Below are 26,327 nucleotides of genomic sequence, written 5' to 3'. Positions count from 1 at the left end.
GCTATAATGTCCAGGTTAAAACAAAGAGGGGGTCCATGCGGAAACATTTGAAAACAAAATTCGTTCGAGTCTATGAGTAACAGTGTCGCCTGAGATACTTCGAGGAATTCGACGACTGGCAACCTAGAAGAAAACCCAATGTTAGAGCCTTTCTATTTCAACTGTGCCCCTTCTGGTGCTGCTGTCGATACGTGATTTCCCGTATCTCCCTCCAAAGAGGAGGGATAAATTGCTGCGGCCGAAATCATTCAATTGTTGGATGCGGAAGCGTTGCCGAATTATTTCACGGACCTCGCTGTGCTCTGTCTTATTAGCCACTTTAAGTACCCTACGATCTTCACTCATCAAGACCAAACAACTAAATGACAAATTGGCACCACAGTCATTCACTTCTTTTCCCCAAGCAAAGGGAGGGTTTAATCCGCCAGAGGGTGGTGGGATGGGGCAGAAGTATTGTTCACATATTTTCTGAGGGCACAGGTGGAATAGACAGACTCTAGATAATCTAGAAATCAAATCTTCAGGCAATCCGTTGTCAGCCACGTCATTCGTTGCCATCTTGGCCCGCGGGGCGTACGTAAGGGCCGGTTTGACTTCCTTGTCCCGCACTACATTTCTGAACGTAAGACAAACTGTACGAAAGTCACTTACTACTGTCAAAAACAAAATATGGTAGTCACACAGGAAGGCGCCTACCTTTATCTCATGCATAATTGTAAGATTTGGGTAAATTACATACTGTAACACCTTTCGCAAGGGACGTACCGAGTTTTACTGCCAGCACAGAGAAAGTTTTCCTCAGGTAATAATGGCTGTCTCCAGATACAATTACGAGGGGAAGTTGGACTTAAGTACGGTGGACAAAAACATGACCGTGGGTGCTGACTACTTCCAGGAATTTATCATTACACCAATTTATTCGTCATTTATATGACGCTGAAAAGAACAAGGTATAGATTCACATGGACAAAGTGGTGAACCTTCAGTCGTACCGGCAAATCATCCCTCCATCATGACATAAAGCAGGAAACGGAGTCCATACTATTCCTTTTCATGAAATTCTTGTTTAAAGCTCTAACGCTAGCCCAATGATTAAAACAACGCCTACTACATCGCACCCACTCACTCCGTACAGACAACTTGCAGAAACTAATAGGATGGGTGCTTGTGCTCCAATGTAGTTTGTTGCAGTGAAAATTGCGATGTCGGGCGATGATTCATAATGTTGATGGTGGTCCGATAGAATAGAATCGATGTGGCAGCACGGCTTTCCACAGAGTACGTGCACTTCGAAAATTGGTTCTGTAGAGCTGGATTAACCTTCTGTAGTTCTTTTGATGCAGCTAACTACTGACAAGAAAAATTCACTTTATATAAGTTATTCTTAAAATAGTTTTCAAAACTATAAACACTTACCTGTCGTCCTGATTCGTCTCCTTCACGGCCATCTGTAAAAGAAAGAAAAAAGACATTTAGTAATATTTTTTATAAATGAAAGACTTACATTTAATTATATTACTACATGTATCAGAATGTTTACTAATTATTATCTCTCTACACAAATACATACACAAAAGTTTCTTATCGTTGCTATTGTAGGTTATAGCAGTTCGATTTTTCAATCAGCAACGTATGTGGTCAAAACCAAAGACAACTTACACGGTGAAAGAATTATGGCATAAGCCGCCAGCATTTGAATTTCATGTACGTATATTTTTCTTATACAAAAATTTCTAAAATTGTAAATAGTTCAGTTACTTTGTATGTGTTATTCTAATTCCCTCTGTTCGTTTCTTAAACTTTACATGACCGTAACAGCATACAAAAATAACATGAATTCTAAAAGTAAGGGGTTTGTGGTACGGCACTGCGATTATCAACATAACATATACTGTACATATGAGTTCAAGCAGAGGGCTGGAAAATTAGTGACGGGATTAAACAATTCTCATTGTGTACACATATAAGAAAACAATTTGATTAACATGGTGATACACAACATATAGTTTTATCACAGAATTTGAAGGTGGTATAGTACACTATATTCGTTCATTTGTAATTCATAGAAAAGAATAAACGATATTTACATTTCGTACAAATTCTAACACATGCCACATTGATACATGCATCTACAAATATGCATGCATTTAGCACAAGCAGTCGGCTAAGCCAGTGGCGGATCTAGCACGGGGCCGGGGGGCCTTTGTCTTTTTAGTGAACTCATTTTTTTGAAAAATAATTTAAGCTATTATTTATATATATTTTTGAAAGTTTATAGTAAACGGATGTTATACCTATCGTAGACTGGGTTCTGGTTGCTCCCTCAGTTTTTACCTTCTAAATCCGCCACTGCACAAAGTACATATTTTTAAGCTTTTAGTTAAGCTTCGTAGTTTGTAAGATATTATCTTTATGAAAATCTAGTTTCCCATTGTTTTATTAAACTCAAAACCCTTACTACCCATCAGATAGTACATAGACTACTCAGTTAGATAAAGCACATACACTGATACACATAATACTCAATAATATAAATGCTCAATGCTCAATGCTCAATGCTAAACTAATTGAGAAATATACATATGTTGTTTCGTAAGAAATTCAAGTATACAGCTTCCTGCTGCTACAAGATTTTATTTGTAGAAAGTTATTGCACACGGTCAGTCAAAAGTCCAGCACCAACCTTGTATTTTTTAAACGGCTTGAAGAAAGATAACAAAACTTTGGATGTGGGTAATTGGGATGGGGGCGTATCAGACAGTGCTAGTGCTCTTTGGCATCAAACGGACCATCTTGAAATCCGCCATTTTGAATACAGGCCCAATATTTGAAATGGGAAAGGGGGCATGCGACACATGATTTTATGCTAAATTTTCAACAGAAACACGAATCTGAAGTCATTTTTCACCTTTAATCAGTAATAAAATTGTAGAATAAGTAACAAAATACATGTTTTAAAAGTGTTCTACGGTCACTAATTTTGAATTCAATTTCAAAAGCGATAGAAGACAATATGATAGCATACAAAGATGACAAAATTAATTATCGTTATCAACGTGGTAAATTTAAAGAGTTGAAATAGGACGTGACATAGCAATGTGAAGAGAAGTAAGCTTCTCATGTTCATAAGACTAATAATAATATAGAATTGAAAAAAATGATGAACGCATTACGGCATCAGATAGCACAATCAATGACGAACCATATTTTACATCTAGTAACATAGAATTGGTAGCAATGAAATATTTAGAAAGAAAATCATGCTCTTAAAGCCAATGGTAAACTTGTAATCATTTTTAAAAATGGCAGCCTATAAAGACGACAAAACCCATTGTTTTCATGTAGGAAGTAAAAAAGATGGATAAAAACTATTTTTAAGAAGGAAGAAAAACTTATCTTGCTTTTACTTTGTTTTATTTCGTTTCTTACACTAGCTAAATTGTCTATTCAGAAATACAATATAATATTCATAATTGTTGTATGTTACAAGTTTGTATTGTTTAAGAATATTCATTATCACACAGTCGGTAAGAGAAAGCAAAATTGAAGTGTTTTTCTTAATCTAAAAGCCCGAAATATCTTGCGTTTCTAATTTTTACCAAAACTGAAAATCCCGAAAATATAGACCATCATAAAATATTTCCGTAAATTTTATTTGAACCTCAAACTTATATGTTCGGCCGGGGGAGTACGCAGGGGGTGGGTCCTGGGAGTCCGCCCCCCCCGAAATCCCGACTTTTTTTGTAAATGTAGTCTACTTTTAGGGGCAATTTTAGAAATGTTCATATAATTTAGCCTCAAATTGTATTTTGAACCCCCCGAAACGCTTTAGACTCCTCCCGAAATAAATTCCTGCCTACGTCCCTGTATTAGGCCAACTGGCACAAATATTTATAATCTTAGTCGCAAGATGATTTACAAATCTCCGTCCTCAAAAAGTGTCATGTAGCTGTATCATGAATAAACAAGTAGCAGTGTGACGTGTACATCACGTGAAGGAATTTATTTTTTATAGTGGTATATTTTCTCAATTATTATTAAAATCGGAAGTTATAGTATATTTATGCTACTTCCGGTTTCAGTATAGTTTTAAAATAGATATGGCCTGTATATTCTTGAGACACTTAATCGATTGCAGTAAACCGGTTCTCTCTATCTGTTGCAGTTTTCGATAAACGTTAAAACGATCAAGGTTAAAACCGTTGATATTTGGTACTTGAGCTTTTAGTAGAAATATTAGAGTGGAAATGAAATATATTCGGGCAACGCTTAATTTATTATCTAAAACTTCTCGCCAGCTATTACGGTTTCTTATTTTATGAGATTAACGTTAAAACCGGATGTGGTTCATTTTTGCCTCTTCTGGTCTTTATACAAAGATTAAAGTGGCGATAGGATATATTCTCACATCCCTTAACGTATAGCAGAAAACCGCTAATTGTTCTCTCTTACCGTCCCCACTCTACAGTACGTATAACAATCAACGTTAAACCGGATGTAAGTAGTTGATTTCTGCAGATTTTAGGAGAGACATTAAAATGGAGATGGAATATATTTTTGGGACGTTTAATTAGTTACAGATAAATGCTCCTTGCCATCTATCGCGATTAATGTTAAAACCGGAAGTGATTGATATCTGCCATTTAATATTTGAATAGAGGATTAAGAGAGGAAACAATGCATATGTTTGTCAGTTGTCAGTTTGTCAGTCAGTATATGTATATACTATACAACTGACCCTGTAAACCAGCTGCAGGTTTATAAGAAAGTAGCTACTGCTGCAGGACTATCCATCCGAGTATCATAGTTCGTACGTCATTCTCTTCAAACTGAAACAAGCTTTCCAAGGGCATCATGTGCATATGTGCATGATGTGCCCAAATAGGAAAATTAAGGATAATGTGGAAAATCCACTTCAAAAAATCCCTATTGGTAAAGTTTGCATCTATGGAGCTACCCTGGCTACAGGTACCAAAATATGACGTATCTTGAAAAATACTATAGTTAGAGGTAATTTGTATGCCAAATTGCATTGTAATATTTTACTTTGCGAATGGGACAGTCGGAACAGGCGGTATCACTATGTTAAGACGGCCGAAAGGAACTAAACTGACTCCAGGGGAAAAGAACGTCATGTATCTTCCTTTAGTTGATCCGCAAAAAAAAAAAAAAAAAAAAAAAAAATCTTTCTACCCTCGTCTAGACATAAAACTCGGTCTGATCAAGAACTTCGTCAAAAGCATGGACAAATCTGGCAGGGGTTTAAATATGTGAGAACTAAATTTTCCAGAATGAGTGATGCTAAAATAAAAGAGGTATTTTTGTAGGCCCTCAGATCAGGGAACTGTTCCATGGTGTGTGGTTCATTGACGAACTTAATGAGCTCGAGAAAAACGCATGCCTGGCATTTAGAACAATATACCAAGATTTTTTGAAGAATCATAGGTCCGACAATTTCCACGACGTTGTGTCCGATCTTGCAACTGCCTATCAGACATTAGGGGTGCAACATGAGTCTTAAAATTCACTTCTTGAACTCCCACATAGACTTCTTTCCCCCAAACCTTGGAGCTATAAATGACGAGCATGGTGAGAGGTTTCATCAGGCTATTGTGTAAATGGAGAAATGTTACCGGGGAAAGTGGCGCCCTCCATGTTAACTGATTATAACTGGACTTTGCAGAGGGATACTCCTGATGCCAAATGCAGGCGAAAATCATACATCCAAACATTTTAGAGGTACGGTATCAATATGTTTACACTGCACAAGCACCTTCTTGCATTCATAAGTCACGTGGATCACAGTACACATTTCTTTCCCTTGTCTCATCAAAACTGTGGGTGACAGGAAAAAATTAAAACCAGATCTGAAATCACCTATTACATTCACCTATTGCACTTCTTGAGACAGAGATTTTTTTTTTTTTTTTTTTTTTTTTTGTTAGCCAGTATTATCAGTGTTCTGACATTGGTGTTTCTAAATTTGCAAATATCTGGTTGTAGCTACCACTTTAATCAATCGTTGGAAAAGCAAAGCATACAAAGAAGATAACTGAACTTGACTTGTAATTCGACGTGTTTACTTTCAGCATTCTTACCTGTGGATTCAATTGTTGATGGTTGGATTGGAAGTAATGTCAATGGAATCAGTGAATCATGAAATGAGTTGGTGTTTTTGCTTTTGTGGAACAATGACTAGAAAATGAGCACATGCCATTGAAGATTTCTAATATTCACGAATGGAATAACCGCACAAGCAATGTAATTCAAATGTGGGATCAAAACCAAACTTATTTGTTGCATGTACGTATGTGTAAGTATACTCAAAATGTTTCTTTTGGTCCATCATCATAAAAATGAGGACATACGCGTAGATAGCAATTTTCCTACTAAATCCCTAAATCAAGTTGGGATCCACAACGTAAACGGAAAATGAAATGCAATCGTTCAGTATTACGTCCCACAGCTATAACGGTTGGGCTAAAGGAGACGGTGATAATGAGAAATGAATGAAATAGTGGAATTAAGAAAGTGGGAGAAAACGGGAGAACACCGAGAAAACTCATACACACGGTGTTTGTACACCACAAAGCTCACTTGGCGTGAGCCAAGGTAAACGAAAAAATCTTCGTTTGATCTTGATAATAGGTTGAATGCTACTTCTCGAAAATGTAGGCCCATGTCTCATACGGCCTTGCTGCTGAAAGGAACGCTAAATTCAAATCAAGCCAAACCCTCCGTAGGTTGTAACCAGTGATGTGCCGTAGATAATAATTTGAGGTCGTCTACAAGTGATGCTTAGCAGGGACGTACGCAGAAACTTATTTCGAAGGGGCGGCTACCCAAAGTTTTCGGGGAATCCAAATTCAATATTAGGATAAATTACATTAAAATTTGTAAAATCACACTTAAAATTAGAATAAGTTACAGAAAAGGGATTTCGAGTGTTCGGATCTCCAGGACCTCTCTTACGTATGCCCCTGCTGCTTAGTATAATCTACAAGATATACAGAGTGCAAACTATAAATATATTTTTTACAGCAATAACATAGGAATAAAATGGAAAAACATTCTCACGAAATCCCAAAAATAGTATTAAAATTTGAAATAACAATTAAAGATAAAAAAAAACATCAATCAAAATTATTAAAATATATTGCCAAAATGTAGGAGATTGAGAGCAAGGAAGTTTAGGGAAAGGTAAATTACCAATTTATCTACCGAAATAAGAATCTGAAGTCCACTTCAAAGACACCGAATATAGCCAACTTACCTTTACAAAGCAACTAAATAAAAATACTGAATAGAGAACACATACTTTGAATAATGGTTGAATTGCATTTAATTCTGTGAGTTATTATTATTATTATTATTATTATTATTATTATTATTATTATTATTATTATTATTATTATTATTATTATTATTATTATACCCTAGTATTATGACACTTTCAAGTATTATAAATCAGGTTCTAATACATTTTAGAATACGTATTATCACATAATAACTGTTATTTCCTATCCAAGTGACTAATGCTTCCTACGCTCGTGCTTCCATGTGGAGAAATATACTGCTTTTCTTTCAGCTTGAGGTGTAGTGCGGTGCAAAAACATTGGCAACTGATACGGTAATTAGCCACAAGCCCAATTTGGTTCCGTAAGGACATAGCTGGTACAACAAATTAATTAGCATTTAGCATTTCTGATTTCCTTGATCTAATAACACTTTGAGATAATATTCCACTTTGGAACTAGAACTACAACAAATAAATAGTTTTATAGAAAATCAAAATTCGTGTTTTCTTCTCAAAAAATCTTATTATTTTCGGTAAACTCTCCGCGTAATGCGTGGGAATGCAATAAAAGATATATTCACAGTTCCTGATTGAAGTACGTAGTATCAATGTGAATGCAATACGTTTTTTAATGATTCAAGTTTTGTCGCTCTTTCTCGAATGCAACTGCAACGTGTATTTTAATTCCAAATAAAGTTTCAGTGCAAGCATTGTACAGTGTAAAAGTAACTGCCAATAAAAACGATAGTTAAAGACTATCAATGTGTGTTAATACATTATTTTTTTAAAATTTTAGTTAAGAAAGACATTTTATGCATTTCAGCTCTGACGTTAACTTGCAATCGGAACCAGGTTGTTCCTCCAGCCAACTTTTGCAGCACGGGCCGATAATGCGACACTATCTCGCCCTCGAGTCAGGCCCGTAGCCAGCCCAAAAATTTAGGGGGGGCCCGATAGAAGTTAGGGGGGCCCGACCCAATCATATTATACTTCATCACCACATTATAGTTCATTTGCAAGCCTACCGTGAAATTTTATGGGGGTAGCCGAAGTTTAGGGGGGTCGGCAAACCCTTGCCCCCCGTGGATACGGGCCTGCCTCGAGTGCAAATAAAAATAAATATTACAGTTTAACATCCCACGATCATGCCTGTTATGCTAAGGGAGTTGGATGATTAAGGCAAGTAAAAGATGATAGAATAATTGGTGGAATGAGAATGTGGAAGGAAACGGGAGTACGCCGAGAAAATTCACGGGTACGATGTTGTCCACTATTAACCTTACTTGGTCGGAGATCGAACTAGGGATCCCATGTACCAGAGGTAACCGCTCTACCACTGAGCCATCGTCCACCCTACAACTGGAAAGAAACGCATTATATTTCCCTCGGATAAAACTTGAATAGTTGTTTTGAGAAACAAGTGTTTCTCATAGACACACCTCGAAGTATGTTAAACTTCATGCGACCCCTCTTCCCCCCGCAAAAAAGTATATAAAATTCCTTCGTTATAAGAGAAGCTAACCAAACATTTTTATACTCAAACGAACGTTGGACTTCCTCTCTTTCCCCCGCCCCCGCATAATCCGAGTACCTTGTGCCCAGTTGTAATTAACTTGCAAATTTGAAAAAAAAAAAAAATGTATTAAATCTTTTTCTGTACTTACACTTAGATTCAAACCATCATTGTATTTTACTCAAACAAATTATAAAGATTGCTATGAGCCATTTTATGTGTCATTCGAAAATTCATATTATTCATATGAGAAATAACTTATTTTCTTGAGGAGGGGCATTTCTTGCGATTACACACATGCAAACTACTACATATATCGATCAACTCACCTAGAAGAAAGAAAGCGATTCGTACCGGAATTGAACACTTCCGATACATAGCATTTAATTTATTTTCCGGAAGTGTGGTATTTCCAGCAATTACACACATGCAACTTATATATCAATCAACTCGTCTTGACAAAACAAAATGTTCGGTTCCGTAACTGTAAAGTTCCGGACACTCCTTGCGGTATACGGCACGTAATTTGATTTTCTGGAGCGGGGTATTTCCAAAAATTACACACATGCAACATATATATATCAATCAATTCGTCTTGATGAAAGAAATTAACTGGTACTGGAATTAGGCAGTTTCAGTCACCCACTTCCGGCAGAGGTTTCTAATATAGTTTCCGAGGGTTGGATATATCCAACAAATGCACACATTTAACCTGTATGTCATTTAACCTGTATGCCTTTTCTTGACCAAAGAAATGGATCGAATGAGACTTCGACATTTCCGCTTACCCAGTGACATCCACAATAATAATAAAATAATAAGCTAACTGTAATAGTTTACAGCAATATCGTAACCCACCTGTGGCTTTCGATCTATAGGTTGAGAATAATTGAGTGGCTCGGGCACACATAGTAGTATGTAACATTTTTTTAAAGTTTCGAATAAACTGAAAAGAAGGTTGACGATTCCCATACAATTCAATGCAATGACACCTACCAAACAAGGTTCCCTCCCATCTCCAGATACGTATCCGAAATTAAACTACCTAGGCTTATGTGGTTCGACCCAGTAGCGCCCCCATCGGGGGCCACCGGGTCCGGAACCCCGCCCCGATAATAACTTTTTAACTCGACATAAATTTGTACACTTTCCTAAAACTAAACTTGTTCAACAGAAAAGGAATGACTGATGCAGGATAAAAATTTGATCTTACAATTCGTCTGAACACTTTCTTTTCTTTTGAAACAATCCAAATCTATGTTTTTTTTTAAGAATATAAAAACAGCAATTAACAATTACTTACCGTCACCTCAGGTGCAGTGTAACACCGGTTCAATACTACATGTACGTAGTGTCTTCTAATATTGGACCCTTCCTAACAAAAATTTCTGGATACACACTTGTTTTTAATCCCAATCTATTTCACTGAAATTGAGATGAAAACTCAATTTCACTGAAAATAACGCTTAGCATTATGTTCACTCGAGCCGCTCAATTTCTTTAAGCAGGAGTACGGTGGATCAGTAGTAAAGGGCTTACCTCTGGTGTGTGGTGTCCTTGGTTCGATCCCCGGACAAATTTATAGTGGACAATATCGTGTCTGTGGGTTTTCTCGGGGTACTCCCGATTCCTCTCACTTTTCATTTCACAAATTTTTCCATCATCATTCACTTGCCTTAACAATTAGTCTCCCTTAGCCTAAAGGGCATAATCCTGGGACGTTAAACTGAACGACTTCATTTCATTTCAATTCATTTGCTTTAAGCAGTATACGTGTCGTCTCACATAGCAGCGGAGCTGAAAAAGCGTATGGCTAAAATGAATTATTATGAACAAAAGTACTGCGGTATCAAAAATCACTTTACAGATTGCTACAGATTAATACATGTTTCAAATAATTAAATAATTGCAAGAGAAAAATAGCCTAACATCTACAAATCAGCGTTCGTAGTTTCAGGGAAATTTCTTTAATCTAGGCAAATTTCAAAGGTAAATTTAACAGAAAGGGAAAAAGGGTTTTTTTTCGATAAAGCGTGAAAATTCAGGGAAATTATCGCCCTGACTGTTGATCAATATAAATGCTTAAATTTTTGTTTGTTCTTCAGAAATGAATTAAATACAATGGCAATAGTTTGTGTGTGTGTCAGGGGCATCATTTCAGACTTCGCTTGGGGTGGGAGTGGCAAGAACACCACCGACATAAGACTTTCATGTTTTGTACTAGTATATTAGTATACAATTAATTAAAGTATATGTGTTCTCAAACTCTTGGGGGGGGGGGGAATTTCCCCCTCCTGTCCCCCTAAATGACGCCCCTAGTGTGTGTGTGTTCAAAGTAGTATAATTTGTACCCATTGTTGTCTGAGTGCATTTGTTTGCATTTTTTCGTTTAAAAAAGTGAAGGAAAAAGTGAAAAGAAAATAGAAGCAAAAAAGAAAAGCAATTGAATTAAACAAATGCAGTTGACACTTCCTTCAATATAGCTAAATTAATCTTATCACATAACTTCTGTCATAGAAATTAAACACTCAACAAACTAGGGAAAATTTGATAAGAAATACGAAAATTTTGTGTCAGTCGAGGGAAATTTTCTTAAAAAAACCTACGAACACTGCTTCAAATACGATACAATACGACGAAAAATAAAGATCTCTGACCGATTACCACAAATCAAAAACATTAGTCTAACTACGGGAAGTGTTATGTTATCTTCATATTATTTATTTAAAGTGATATTTGATTTGATTGATGATAAAATAATAACAGTGTAAAGCAGGGGTAAAAGTGGATCTAGAAAAGGTAGGGGGTCGATAGGTAGCGGCATGACGTCACACCGTCCCCCTGCCTATCTTTTCCCATTGTAATTGTTTTAGAAACTGGGGGGACGCTGTAGACATTTTTTGGAAGTGGGAGGACGACGTCCTCCGGTGTTCTCCCGCTGTTTTACCCCTGGTGTAAAGAGATAATACCAACCAATAGATTTCAATTTTAAGTGAAAAATCTCCTAATATGAATTTCGTTATTAAAGTATGTTTTATTAAAACTCTTGTATGTAAGACTTGGAATATCGAAAACTTGGAAATAATAGATAGACTACTTCTTATCTATAAATAGGAATGTATTACGTAGTCAGCATTGTTTACATTGCCTACGTTTTGTTTATGCGTAGACCGAGACTCTCAGTTATTAACGTAGACCAATACAACTGTCTGAAACGCCAGGGAGTTTCTCTGTTCTTGTTTAAATAAAACTCAAAATATACATTCTTTGTAAGGACCCAATTTTATATCTACTACCACTTATTTATATCTCAAAAGCAACTAAAAAATATATATATAACAAATTCTTTCTTTTCCTGACCAAGTTTTGGAAAGAATTTTCCAATTTAACATGGAACGTCTAACTGCAGGGAAAATGACTTCAGGCTTTAGTAAAGAATTTCGTTTTATGTTTTTGTTTCGGAGACACTACAAAAGATGACATTGAAGCAATAAAAAGGAGTACAAGTTTGTGGAAGGAAGAAAAAAAATTCAGGATTATGCATGAAGAAAAAACTACATTTTGTGCCAAGTTTACAAAAGGTCTGGTTGCTTCTGTTCAATAACTAAAGTTTTCTGGTTATTTCAACATTTTCTTGTTTCATTGTTGTATACAAGAACAAATTTTAAAGAACATAATCTATAGGAGAAAAAAGTAATATATCTATCACAGGGTTTAAAGAATAAAGATATAATATGAAAAAAATATGTATAGAATTTATATCCAATACGAATTACGTTGATATGTACGTAGTTTTCGATACTTAATTATAAAATATTTTAAGAGTATTTTTCATTACTTTTCAAGTGCAAGCTAATTTTTACAATGATATACAGGATGGTCCAAAAGTATGGAAACATCCTAATAAGTGGTAAACGCTGTAAAATATAACCAAAATAACAATGTATGTGATGAATACGGATGGGGGATAGTATCTAAGCAGACATCACCATAATTTCCGCCATCTCGAATTTTACGCAATTGTCTTACCATAGCATGTGATACGTCATGTTAATAGCAACTTTTTCTAGAAATTGAATGGTACTGTTATTTTTGCTTTGACTCTAACCATTAGCAAGTTATGTCTGTTTCTTTGTTGTGTCCCCAGAAAAAGAAGTTAGTCATACGGCAAGCACCACGCAATGTTATATTATGTATTCAATGTGATCCTTATTCTGGTCGATTGTCAAAACCATACCGAGTTCCTAGTCCCATAAAATCTTGTGCGAAGTGCCGGTTGTAATGTTGAAATATACAATTCGTTCCTTGAGGTGCTGAACATACCTAATTTTCACCACATGCACAACAGACTTTACATTACCCAACATGTAGTAGTCCAGTGGAGGCAGATCAGGGGAATGAGATGATCATTCCACAGCACATCCTCGACCAATACACGCCGTACCGATACAGATACCGTAATGAAATGGAGCGCCATCGTGTTAGAAAACTTAAGGAATGACCTATCCTCTGACAGCAGTGATGGAAAGATGTCGTCTTCTAACATGTGCCGATAGTCTATAGCCGTTAAGAGTTTCGTCGATGAAAAAGTAACTCACAGTGCTAGTTCCTCACACCTCATACCACATCATCACCTTCCCAGATATACCTATGGATGCGTCAAACCAATGCGGAACACTATTAGACCAGTATCGTACGTTCTGTTTGCTAACCTCGCCCGACACACAAAAGTTTTCTTTATTAGTAAACAATAAGTATAAACTAGGGATGGGCAAAACCGGTTTTTATAAAAACCGAAAACCGGTTTCTATAAAAACCGAAACCCGAAAAACCGACATTTCGGTTTTCTCCAAAACCGGTTCGGGTTTCTCCAAAGCGGGTTCGGTTTTTCACCGAAACCGGTTTCGGTTTTCTCCAAAACCGGTTCGGTTTTCACCGAAACTGGTTTCGGTGAAAACTTTTCGAAAACACATAAGACTATTTCTGTGGAAGTGGATTCGATTTCCGGAGAACAACGAAACACCATTCTGGTCAGAAATAGAACAAATTTTGAAAAAACTGAACCGGTTTTGGAGAAAACCAATAACCGGTTTTGGAGAAAACCGAACCGGTTTTTCTAAAAACCGAAAACCGAAAAACCAATGTTTGTGCCCACCCTAGTATAAACTTCTCTATTATCTTTATTAGTATCAACTTCTATAAGATGTTGATAAACTTGTAGCTTTTAAGGGTGTCACTTATTCACTGACTGATACGCATGATTGAAGTGCGACTGACACCATTTTCACGGGCTACACTCCACGTGCTTATTTTGGGACTTCTATTAAATGATGCCAACACTGTTACCACAGTCGCTGCCATATCTGTTGCCGTGCGTAGTCTACCAGTCTTGTGTTGATTTTCCATAGACTCGGTACCTTGGAATTTCTTCAGCACTTTAAACACAATACCACTGCTGATGAGAGGTTTTTCTGGATAACGCTGATTAAAATCGTTCCAATCACTTTGCTGGGTCATTCTCCAGAGACCAGCACGATCTCAATGCGCTCTCCATGCGTCAAGACAATCTTCTGCTAATAACTCACATGCAACCATGGGCAAAGTTACGAATTGTCTGCTGGGGAGAGGGAGGGCAGACAGACGTTTGGGTTGGTCTCGGACCTGTGGAATACAACCTAGACAAGTGCGGAATGAATAATTCATTTTTTGTCAGAAAGTTGGGGGGAAAGCCCCCTTATGATTTCCCATAGCTCTGCCCATGCCTGCAATAATACAAAAAAAAAAAAAGCCACAACTTCGTAATGATTAGCGCTAGAACAAAACTACAGTATCATTTAATTTCTACAAAATTTTGCTATAAATGACATATCAGATGCTATAATTTTAATTTAAGACAAATGCGTAAAATTCAAGATGGCATATTTCAAGATGATGAATGTCATTGTGATGTATCCCAAAACATTTTCGCCCATCCTTATTAGAGCTCCAAATTGTTACTATAGTTATATTTTGCAGTGTTTATTACCTATTAGTGTGTTTCCGAACTTTTATTTCACCAGTGTTCAGAAGATGCTGTCTACAATGTACTGAGCAGAGTAGGTTGGTGGATTGTTGTGTTAGAGTGGATCAGAGTGGGTCACAATAGATGGTGGCTCAGAGTGGGTCACGTTCTGCTGACCCACGACCCATGGTCCACTCACAAATCTTGATCCACTTGACCCACGATCCACTGATTCACTCACAAATCTTGATCCACTTGACCCACAACCCACTGACGCACTCCATCTCTGACCACCATGCCAAGTTTGATACAGGTTGAATGAGTTCGGTAATCTCTTACGATATATGGTGTTCTTGTCATTCATTTTTAGGGAAAAGTGAAATGAAGAAGGAAAAGCTAATAATTAAGACTTTATAGCTAAAGATGATATAGGTATGAAAGAGAAAGCCAAAGCATACAGAACAGCATAGGTGCCTACTTTTTTTTTTTTTCAATGGGTGCTCACACATCCGTACTTATAAGATAAATTACAGTCTCGTGTTCTAATTTAAAAAAGAACATTTCCAGACGACCAGTTGTCCCGAAACTGGAAGTGGGGACCCCTTGCGAGGTTGAAAGACCATCTAGGGAGCACACGATATAACATAAATTGAAATGTGAAATTATTTTTAAAGTGCAAAGGAGCTAGAGTTTTTTAAAAGATCACAAAACAAGACGTTGTATGTATGTATGTATGTACACTCATGTTCAAAATGATTGTCACATATCTATAAGTGTCTTCCCGTAAGAATATAATTTGATAATGATTTTGCAGGGTATTTTTAATACTGATACTATGTATATAATCGGGAAATGTATATTTGTGGTAAATTTCATAGGAAAAGAACTATAAATACGAAAATTTGAATGAGTAAAACAAAATGTTGCTAAATGGACAAGAAAATGTTATTTTCGTTTTATTGTTCTTATTTACTGCTCTTTTGACATGAAATTTGCCACATACATGTCTTTGCTGATTATACACATACTAACATTATAAGAAATACCGGGCGAATTCGTTATCAAATTATATTCAGACAACATATTTATAGACATGCGACAATAATTTTGGATATGAGTGTACATACGTTTGCGATTATATTGAAATCCATTGATCACATTTTGATGCGAGTTTTACTAAGGAAACAAGTTTTTTCCAAGAAAGGTTCTTACGTACACAATGTTTGAAAAAGAATTGATATCTTATTATTTGTTTTAAAAAATCAAATAATTTCTGCAACACCTGACGAAAAAAGTTTATCCTAAACATGCGACAAACGGATTATCAACAAAGTAATGGGAGTTGCATATAATTAAGGGGGTTTCGAATATCTTTATATCCAGCTTTCTCGAAATGGTTTAAAAACACTGTTGGGATATTGATGTTTAGGTCATAGGCAATATCATGTCTGCTTACATATCGGTCTTTGCTTGACTCTTGCCCCTCCCCCCCAAAAAAAATCATCTATTTTTTTTTCTGATTGGTCGTCCACTGCGAGAAGTAACTTAGACATCGAAAGTGGAAAAATTAAGAAGCGCGAAAAGAAAATAACCGACTTTAGAAACACTCTAAAAAGCAGAAAATAAAAGAAAAAACTTTTTAAAACAAAAATAATTGACTTGAAAGAAAACGCGCTAACACACCTATTGGGAATTATTACATTAAGATATCAACTTACCACAAATTTAAACTTTAATGCTAGTGAAAATTCTAAACTTTCAGACCAAAGAAATGAAATAAAATATTCAACGTTTCTTTATTCAGTTTTTTTTTTATGTGTATACCGTACTCGTTATTCGTTGAAAAAACAATAGACACACAGCTAGTACGTACATGTTCTTTGATATTTTACTATAATGAACTGTCAGAAACTAGCAAGAATTCGTAACAGGTTATGCTTTAGACTTCAATCTTGTGTGTACGTTGTGGTCTACTATAAATCAATGTTAACTTGCTTACACCAGAGAAGTTATAATAGGAGGAGCGTCATAAGCGAGGTTATTAACCCACAATGGGTCGATTGTCGTTTAGAAAGTGTATGACATGCATATATATATGTGTGTGATTCGTATGGATTCAATGTCATGTTCTTGGAAGCATACTACTAGATAATGACTATTTTCGTCTACTAAAAATAGCAATTACGTATATGATCCAGTAATTTTTGGTTTCATCATATGTAAGTGTCGTAACTCCATTTAGTATGGGAGAAGTTTCTTAAAACACATTCTTAAAAAAAATGTAAAAAAAAAGTAATGTGAAAAACAGGAAATTGTGCACGCACTAGAAGGTAACAATACGCTCTACTTTGCAATACAATGTATTAAGTGAGTAAAAAAATAATAGTTTGCTAAATACCATTAAAACTACATATATACTGTTGTGTTAGGCTTTAATTTGTATGACTTGGCACCGAGTTGAGTTGATTTTGAGTTTTAACGTTCCTTTCAGCACCGAGACTATATGAGACGCGATCTACTGATTAACGTGGAATCCAAACCACATAAGCTCCCGCCGGGAATCGAACATGGGTCTCTCACGTCAAAGGCGCGAACGCTAACCGTTTAACCACGAAGAAGCTCAAGACTTGGCATATGCTTGAATAATGTTTATTGATAACTTTTTAGCGATTTTTAAAACTATTTTCTGCTTTTAACACTTTCCTTTATTTTCTGCTTTCATCGGTTTTTAAAATTATTTTCTGTTGTCTATCGATTTTCTACAGGTATTTTGAGAAGTTTGCTTTTATTTCCAGGTTTTTCGTTACCCTGGAAACTTAGTGGGAACCTAAGGTATAGGTAGGATACTAATTTTTTTATATATATAAAATTGATTGCTTACGAAACATGAGTGATTTTTTTAAAAACAAATCTATCTACGCATTATGGAACATAGGCAAAATTACGGTATTAAGACTGTCAACAGTTAAAAAGTTTCACAAACTAGCCCAGTCATGTGTAATAGCTGGCCCATTGAACCCTTTCAACCGGCCCGCCTGACTCATTAAGTGTAATTCTAAACTTAATCTCTTAAACTGAACTGAAAAAAATTTTCCTGGATAACTGACGCCCACCTTGAAAATAATCTCCACATTGGAACATTCAGTGTACGACTGAACATTGGAAAACATAATGGGAACAACAAGTTTCTCATTAAATTGGTAAATAAATATATTTTTCTACTTTCCTTTAGTAAGTAAATATGTTTGTGACCGTTATAACAGATTTTGTGTCCCTGTGATAGTGTACGATGAGCGAGATTTTCCATTGAATACGTACCCTCAATGCCAGTAAGTCCTCTGAGATTGTCCCACCCCCTGTTCTAATTTGCACATGTATGGTGTAGTCCAAAAGGCTTTCACGAAACCCTTATAAAATTTTACACGTAAAAACCGTGGGAGAAGCATATACTAATATTTTATATATATATATATATATATATATATATATATATATATATATATATATATATATATATATATATATATATGGGGGCGGATCCAAGGGGGCTAAAGGGGCTATAGCCCCCCCCCCTTGACGCTCAGGTATACATTGGATAAAATGGGCTTCAATCCTGCTTTACACTGGATAAAACGGCAAACTATGGTTTAGCTCTCCTTTGATCATCTCCTGGATCCGCCAATATATATATATATATATATGAAAATCGATGTGCCTATGTCGAAATTATCTGTTGACATCCATGCAATGAAGTCGGTTAATTCCAGTATGGAAACTGTCAGCTGTTGAGCAATTACCAATTTGCGTGGGACCACCGACGAATTAAGAAACGTCTCAATGTAATTTCTATCAAGAATACTTCATCCTTATAAAGTAACGAACTTTGGGATGGAAAGAAACCGTCTTCTTTCAATATAAAGCAAAAGTTTGTACAAGTAAAAGTATTTCGTTGATTCACACAACCGAAAGTAGTTTTACTTTAAGTAGTGCGTAGTTTCATATTGAGCTACTCTAAATCAAATAGAAAATTTAAACTTATATTAGTACTATAACTGGAACGCAAGCTATTCATATTCCGTGTAGTATTAAAAAGCTGTCATATTTAATTGTAAAAAGGTATTTTTTTTAAAAAAAAGTCAGAATTATCCCACTTAGAAATGGAATAATTTTATACACAGTCCCTCAAACTGAAGAAAGTTCTATCTTCTAGCAATATACTAAATCAACAAACTAGTATAATTTCGGCAAGCATAAGATTTCCTAATAGACAACGTAAAATTATAGAAATCCATTGGATTAGTAGAAACTAAAATATATTTAATTGTAGAGGAACCCATTGTCTTGTTCAATATCTCAATTGCTGTAAAGAATGTACACTAAAACAGTAAAAAGGAATTACTTAAAACTATGGATACTGTGCTAAGTGCTTACATTAAGTACACAGACTTACGCGGATGATACAATGCGAAGCATTCATTCAAGGCTTTCTTCACTAAACAACTACTATTCTTTTTGCGTGCACATGAAAAGACAAAACCCCACCTTTCTTTCTTGTAGCCGATGGTTTCCTTCGTCCCGGTTTCTTTTTCCTTTCAGGAACAGTAGTTGTTTTTTTCTGTTCGTCGGCTTTCTTGATTTCTTCTGTTGTTACCGGTGCTACCTCAACTATTTCTGTTTTTTCAGCCTCTGAAGGTTCTGGTTCAGTTTTTGCTGGCTCATCTCCTGCTTCTTCTTTAACTTCTGCAGAAGCTTCAGTCTCTTTTTCTGATTCTAATGCTTCAGGAGCAGTCTCTGTTACTTCTGCAGCCTTCTCCTCTGCTGCTGCTTCTGTTTCCTCTGAAACTTTTGACTCATCAGCAGGCTCAGATGCTTCAGCTTTATCTCCTTCAGTTTCTTCTTTAACTTCATCAGGCTCTTCCGTCTCGCCTTCAACTACAGGCTGCACCTCTTCCTCTGACTCTTTTACTTCTTCATATAACACTTCAGGTTCTTCCTTCTTTTCTGTTTCCTCCTGAGTATCTTCAGTCTTTTCATCTTCTTTAGGTAATTCAGCTTCTGATGCTTCAGTCTTTGGTTCAGTCTCTTTTTCTATATCATCTTTCTCTTTATCTTCCGACTCATCTTCTTTTCCCTCTTCAGCATCTACTGCCTCAGGTTCTTTTTCAGCGGATTCTTCCTTCTCTTCACTTTCCTCTTTCGAAACCTCTTTCTCATCATCTTTTGCCTCAGTTTCAGGCACAGTCTCAGACTCTGCAGTCTCTTCGATTTTATCCTGAGGTTCAGGTTCTCCATCTTCTGCAATTTCTTTACTTACAGCCTCTTCTTGTGGCTTTTCTTCAGCATCTTCAGTAGGTACTTCCACTTCCACTTCTGTTTCCCCAGGTTCAACTTCCTTCTCCTCATCTTTAGATTCAGGTTGTTCTTCAACCTGTGTTTCGTCTGTTTTCTCTTTGCTGTCTTCTGTCTCTTGTTTTTCATCTACTTCAGATTCAAGTTTTACTTCTGGCTCTTCACTTTCATCCTGTTTGTCGTCAGAAACACTTACATCTACCGACTCACCTGTCACGGGTTTTTCAGAACCTTCCAAATCTTTCTCAATGCCAGATGAAGTTTCCTCTTTCTCTTCAAGTTCAGGTGTTGGTGACTTTTCTGTGTCTGGTTTGTCTTCTGTTTCTTTTAAGGATAATTTATCTGATACAGCTTCAACAGATTCCTCTGCCTTATCTTCTCCAGAATCTGCTTGAGTCTCTTCAACTTCTTCCGTTTCTTTAGAATGCGAAATATCGTCTTTCGAAGCTTCCTCAGCTTCTACTTTCCCCGTGTCATCATCTGTGACTTTTGCTTCAGCATCGCTCTTAGTACTAGTAGTTTCCGCAATATCTGGAGCTTCTGGTGTCGATTCTGCAGCTTCTGGTGTGGCTTCTGTAGCTTCTTCTTCCTTAGAGTCTTCAGGAACAGGAGATTCCTTTGCACAAACTACACTGTCTTCTTCAGTTTCAGCGTCTTTCGGTTCTGAAGACTTTTCTTCATCATCTGCTACTTCCTTTGTTTCATCGGCAGATTCTTCTTCGACACCAGATTTTTTACTAGGTGAAGGTGATTTTTGACTTTCTTCTGCTACTTCCGGTGTTGGACTTGGTGTTTTTGATTTCTCTTTTTCTTCGGTTGCCTCCGCTTCATCTACATGTGAAACTCCATCTTCTGTTTCTGTTTTCTGTGATGCTTTTTCACTTTCTACATCCTTGTCAGATTCTTCTTTAGACTCCAACTCTTCACCTTTTGTGAGCTCAGGTGTTTTTTCAGAAGAGACATCTTTATCTACTTCGGCACTTGTGGTACCTCCTGCGTCAATAGGAGCTGGCTTTGTTGTCACTGTGGTCATTACAACATCGTCGTCGTCATCATCACCTGCTCCTGCGAGCTGGGCTTGCTCATGATCTGCTTCATCTCCAGTTTGCTGTTCAGTATCAGCTTCCTGCTGATCTTGAACCTCTACTTCAACAGTTCTGTGATCACCGTTCACTTTATCTAAAGACATTCCACAAAGAAGTTCTCGTCCTTGTGGTACAGCTTCGTCGTCACCTACACCTGCTTCTGCTGTTCCGTTAGATATCGAATGTTCTTTGACTTTATCTGCTATCGAATCTACTATTTTATTACTTGGTTTATCTTCACCGTTCTCCTTGGTTTCATCAATCTGTGCAGGTTGAATTTCCGTTTCTACAGGAGTTGGACTTGGTGTTTTTGATTTTCTATCACACGTTGGCTCTTCTATCATATCTGCTGGTGTTGGACTAGGGGTCTTCAATTTTGTTTCATCGATAGGTTTTTCTGTTGCTTCTGACGATGTTGGACTGGGAGTCTTAGTTTCTTCTACAGGTTTTTCTATAGTTTCTGACGGCGCTGGACTAGGACTCTTTGTCTTTGTTTCTTCTGCAGGCTTTTCTATTGTTTCTGATGGCGTTGGACTTGGAGTCTTAGTTTTTCGTTCCTCCAATGGTTTCTCCATTGTTTCCGCTGGTGCTGGACTAGGAGCTTTTGTTTTTGCTTCTTCCGCAGTTCGCTCTGTTTTTTCTGACGGTGTTGGGCTTGGAGTTCTAGATTTTTTATCTTCCACTGATTTTTCTATCGTTTCAGACGGCGTTGGACTTGGAGTCTTGGATTTTCTTTCGTCTACCGGCTTTTCTATTGTTTCTATTGCTGTAGGAGGAGGAGACTTTATATCTGTTTTCTCTCCAGATTTTTCTATCGTTTCTGATGGTGTTGGACTTGGCGTTTTCGATTTCGTATCATCTACAGGTTTCTCTATTACTTCTGATGGTATTGGACTAGTTGTTTTTGTTTTCTCTGCAGTTTCTGTAGGTGTTGGACTTGGAGTTTTTGATTTTGTTCCAACTTCTGTTTTTTCTATTGTTTCTACAGGTATAGGACTTGGACTTTTTGACTTTGTTTCATCCTCAAGTTTTTGTATCGTTTCTGCAGACGTTGGGCTTGGAGATTTTGTTTCCTCTTCCGGTTTCTGTATTGTTTCTGTAGGTGTTGGACTTGGAGTCTTTGATTTCATTTCCTCCTCAGGTTTTTGTATCGTCTCTGCAGGTGTAGGGCTTGAGGTCTTTGATTTAGTTTCCTCCTCAGGTTTTTGTATCGACTCCGCAGGTGTTGGGCTTGGGGTTTTTGATTTCGTTTCCTCCTCGGGTTTTTGTATCATTTCTGTAGGTGTTGGACTTGGAGTCTTCGACTTTGTTTCTTCTTCCTGTTTCTGTAATGTTTCTGTAGGTGTTGGACTTGGGGTCTTTGATTTCGTTTCCTCCTCAGGTTTTTGTATCGTTTCTGTAGGTGTTGGACTTGGGGTCTTTGATTTCGTTTCCTCCTCAGGTTTTTGTATAGTTTCTGCAGGTGTTGGACTTGGGGCCTTTGATTTTGTTTCCTCCTCAGGTTTTTGTATAGTTTCTGTAGGTGTTGGACTTGGGGTTTTTGATTTCATTTCCTCTTCGGACTTTTGTATCGTCTCTGTAGGTGTAGGGCTCGGAGTCTTTGACTTTATCTCCTCTTCAGGTTTTTCTATCTTATCTATAGGTGTTGGACTTGGACTCTTAGACTTCATTTCTTCTTCAGGCTTTTGTATCGTTTCTGCAGGTGTTGGACTTGGACTTTTTGACTTCATTTCTTCTTCAGGCTTTTGTATCGTTTCTGCAGGTGTTGGACTTGGGGACTTTGACTTCGTTTCCGCTTCTGGTTTCTGTACACTTTCTGTAGGCGTTGGGCTCTTAGTTTTCGTTTCCTTTTCAGACTCTTGTGTTGTTTCTATGGGTGTTGGACTTGGGGTCCTTGGTTTTGTTTCCTCCTCAGGTTTCTGTATCGTTTCTGAAGGTGTTTGACTCGGGGTCTTTGACTTTGTTTCCTCTTCCGATTTCTGTATAGTTTCTGCAGTTGTTGGACTTGGGGTTTTTGATTTCGTCTCCTCTTCGGGCTTTTGTATCGTTTCTGTAGGTGTTGGGCTTGGGGTCTTCGATTTTACTTCCTCTTGTTTTTCAATCGTTTCCATGGGGATTGGACTAGGAGTCTTGGATTTTGTTTCTTCTTTGGGTTTTTCTATTGTGTCCGATGGAGTAGGACTTGGAGATTTTGATTTCGTTCCCTCACGAGTTGGACTTGGAGTCTTTGATTTTGCTTGTTTAATCTTTTCTTCTGCATCAGAAGGTGTCGGGCTGGGCGTTTTTGACTTTCTTTCTGCTTCTGGTTTGTCTAAAGTTTCCGCTAGTGTTGAGCTTGGAGGTTTTGGCTTGGTTATTTCTACTTCTGTCTTTTCGGGAATTTGTTCTGCTTCGGGTGACGTAGTATCTTTGGATTCGGATACTTCAGTCTTTGCGGCTTTCTGTAGTAAAGAGCTTTCTTGACTACCTGCCGAATCTTCCGTTTCAACAATAGTTTCTTTACTTTTCCCATTGCTGGAACCGTTTAATTCTTTATCTGGTGCTACGATGGTGCTTGAGTCTGTAGGAACAACATCGCCTGTGTCACTTATTACATCTACCGCCGTTTCTGAATCAGGCACTTCTTCACGCATAACATCTTCCTTGTCTTTTATTACTTGAGGAGATGAAGTGGAATCATCTTGATCCAACCCAGTGTCCTTAGCCGGCGCATGGGATTGTTCTTCTGATTCCGCTTTAGGCACTTCTTTCGGTAGTTGTTCAATTTCTTCCTTAACAGGTTTCACTTGACTTTCGGTAAGTTTTGGTGATGTGGTCACTTGTTCAGAATCTTTCTTCTCGATTTTAGTTTCCGTTTGCACTTTGGATGGACCTAAATCATTTGTCACGTCTTCCGCGGATTTCGATGATATTTGTGCATTGGATTCGGTACCCTGTTTAACAGACGCATCATCAACAGTTTCGGAACACGGCAAAGAATCTACAGTTTTAACCTCTGAATCACTACATATTTTGTCTCTTTTATCACTATCTAAAGATACGGAGTCACCACGTTTACTCGGTTCTTCTTTTTGATCTTTCACTTGTGATGATTCTTTTCCGTTTACTTTCACCACCACACTGTCTCCCTGAGAAACTTTTTCACTTGTACTATCTTTTTTATCTAGTTCACTCACACTTGCACCATTTTTCACAGAAACTTTGGAATCACCATTTGTTTCCACAGTCTCTGAAATTTCACTAGTTTTAACAATAGATTCTTCTAGAACACCTTCCTTTCGTTTTACTTCTTTGCTATCAAGGACGTTCGTACCGGAAGGTGAAGTGTCTTTCTCATGTATTACCTGAAATAAACAGAAAGAAGAATTTGTTAATAATTCAATTTTCTAAATTTACCGAAAATTTAATGATAAAGAAAAAGTTTATTATTTTCTCTACATATAACAAAACTATGTTTCTAAGGGCAGTATGTTTTCATTTGCAAGTTTGCGGGAAATACATTGGAAATATCATTAGTACCACACCTCTAGACTGTAGTAAAGCTAATGGTCTCCATTGTTAGTAATAAGTGATTGCAAAAATAAAGTTGAAAAATACATTGGCCAATTTATTTAAGTAAAGTGTATGATGGGCAACCAACAATTTGCCATCATTTATCCAAGAGAAAACTAATGATCGGGAATTCGCAATTGGAAAAATTAACTTGAGAAATACGTAGGCCCAACGTAGTACAACACTGTATGTTGACCAACCAACAATTTGCCACATTTACCGAACAATTAACTAATGGCTGTGAATTAGGAATTGCAAAAATAAAGTCGCAAATACGTTGACCCAATGTAATGTAAAAGTGTATGGTGACCAACCAACAATTTGCCATCGTTTCTCCAACAATAAGCTAATGACTGGGAATTAGGAATTTCAAAAAAATAAAATTGAAAATACGTAGGTCCAAAGAAGTACAAAAGCATATGAAGGCCAACCAACAATTGTCGTCACTTATCCAACAATAAGCTAGTGGTTGGAAATTGGGAATTGCAAAAATGAAGTTGAAAAATATGTTGGTCCAATGTAATGTGAAAGTACACAATGAACAATTCGCCGTCAGTACTCAACAACAAGTTAGCGGCTATGAATTAGGAATTGCAAAAATAAAGTTGAAAACTACTTGGCCCAATGTAGTGTAGAAGTGTATGGTGGCCAATGAACAATTTGCCGTCATTTATCCAACAATAAGCTAATGGTTGGAAATTAGGAATTGCTAAAATAAAGTTGAAAAATACGTTGGCCTAAAGTAATATAAAAATGTATGATGGCCAACCAGCAATTTACCTTCATTTATCCAACAGTTTTCACTTCACACTTCGTATCACTAGTCTATTTCTTTTATAGGGTCTACGTTATCAATTAAGTTGCTCAGCAAATGCTCGGCGAAACGATGGTAGTTAGTTGGCTAGCCTACCATTTCCCACTGTTGGGCCTACTGTCTAGTGTGCTGTTGAAGATATTTTTTAACTATGTTGTAACAATTCTATATACTTTAGCGTTTATTATGTACCAAAAAGACGAGATCCAATACTTTTCTCGCTGGTTATCTCAAAAAAAAAAAAAAAGGCAATGAATATGTAACTTCACTATAATTTATCCTGAAAGGGTGAAGTAAGCTATGGATCTTGTCCAGTCAAAGACTTATAAGATTACAGTCAAAATGCAAATATTGATGCTATGAAATTGTAATTTGCCCCTCCTTCATATTTATATTGAGTGATATTTTTGGATCCAATCTTGATTTTCTTTTAGAAACAAAATGTTGTTCTTTCAAAAGAAGATAATAATTTATAAAATATTATACTTGAGATGTTTCTGAATAAATTTTATATTTAATGTGTTATATTTCTGCAGCTGTTTCTCTCACTTAAATCTTATTTTTAAAGCTGAATATTTATTTATTAATTACTAGCGTCAATTACTCGCTTCCTTGGGTTAAAATAAGAAAAATTAGTAATATGTTCCCTTAGTCGGTCAACATTTAATATTACTAAAGCGCTCTCTGATATCGGTCATTTTTGATCATTTTTATAT

General features: G+C 36.7%; 1 protein-coding gene across 1 annotated transcript in view; it reads right to left on the bottom strand.

Moving 5' to 3' along the window:
• tau (microtubule-associated protein tau) overlaps nt 1-26,327 on the bottom strand; it is a 219,478-nt gene that overhangs the window by 114,298 nt on the left and 78,853 nt on the right. Inside the window, exons 3-4 of the mRNA XM_081749033.1 lie at nt 19,354-24,589; nt 1,417-1,448 (exon numbers count right to left, since the gene is read on the bottom strand). Coding sequence (XP_081605159.1) covers nt 1,417-1,448; nt 19,354-24,589 — 5,268 coding nt within the window. The remainder of the gene's footprint in view (nt 1-1,416; nt 1,449-19,353; nt 24,590-26,327) is intronic.

This window comes from Thermobia domestica, chromosome 2 (genome assembly GCF_964235325.1).
Source record: "Thermobia domestica chromosome 2, izTheDome1.hap1.1, whole genome shotgun sequence".
NCBI classification, from domain to species: Eukaryota; Metazoa; Arthropoda; class Insecta; order Zygentoma; family Lepismatidae; genus Thermobia; species Thermobia domestica.
This window is presented reverse-complemented; position numbering and strand designations above follow the sequence as displayed.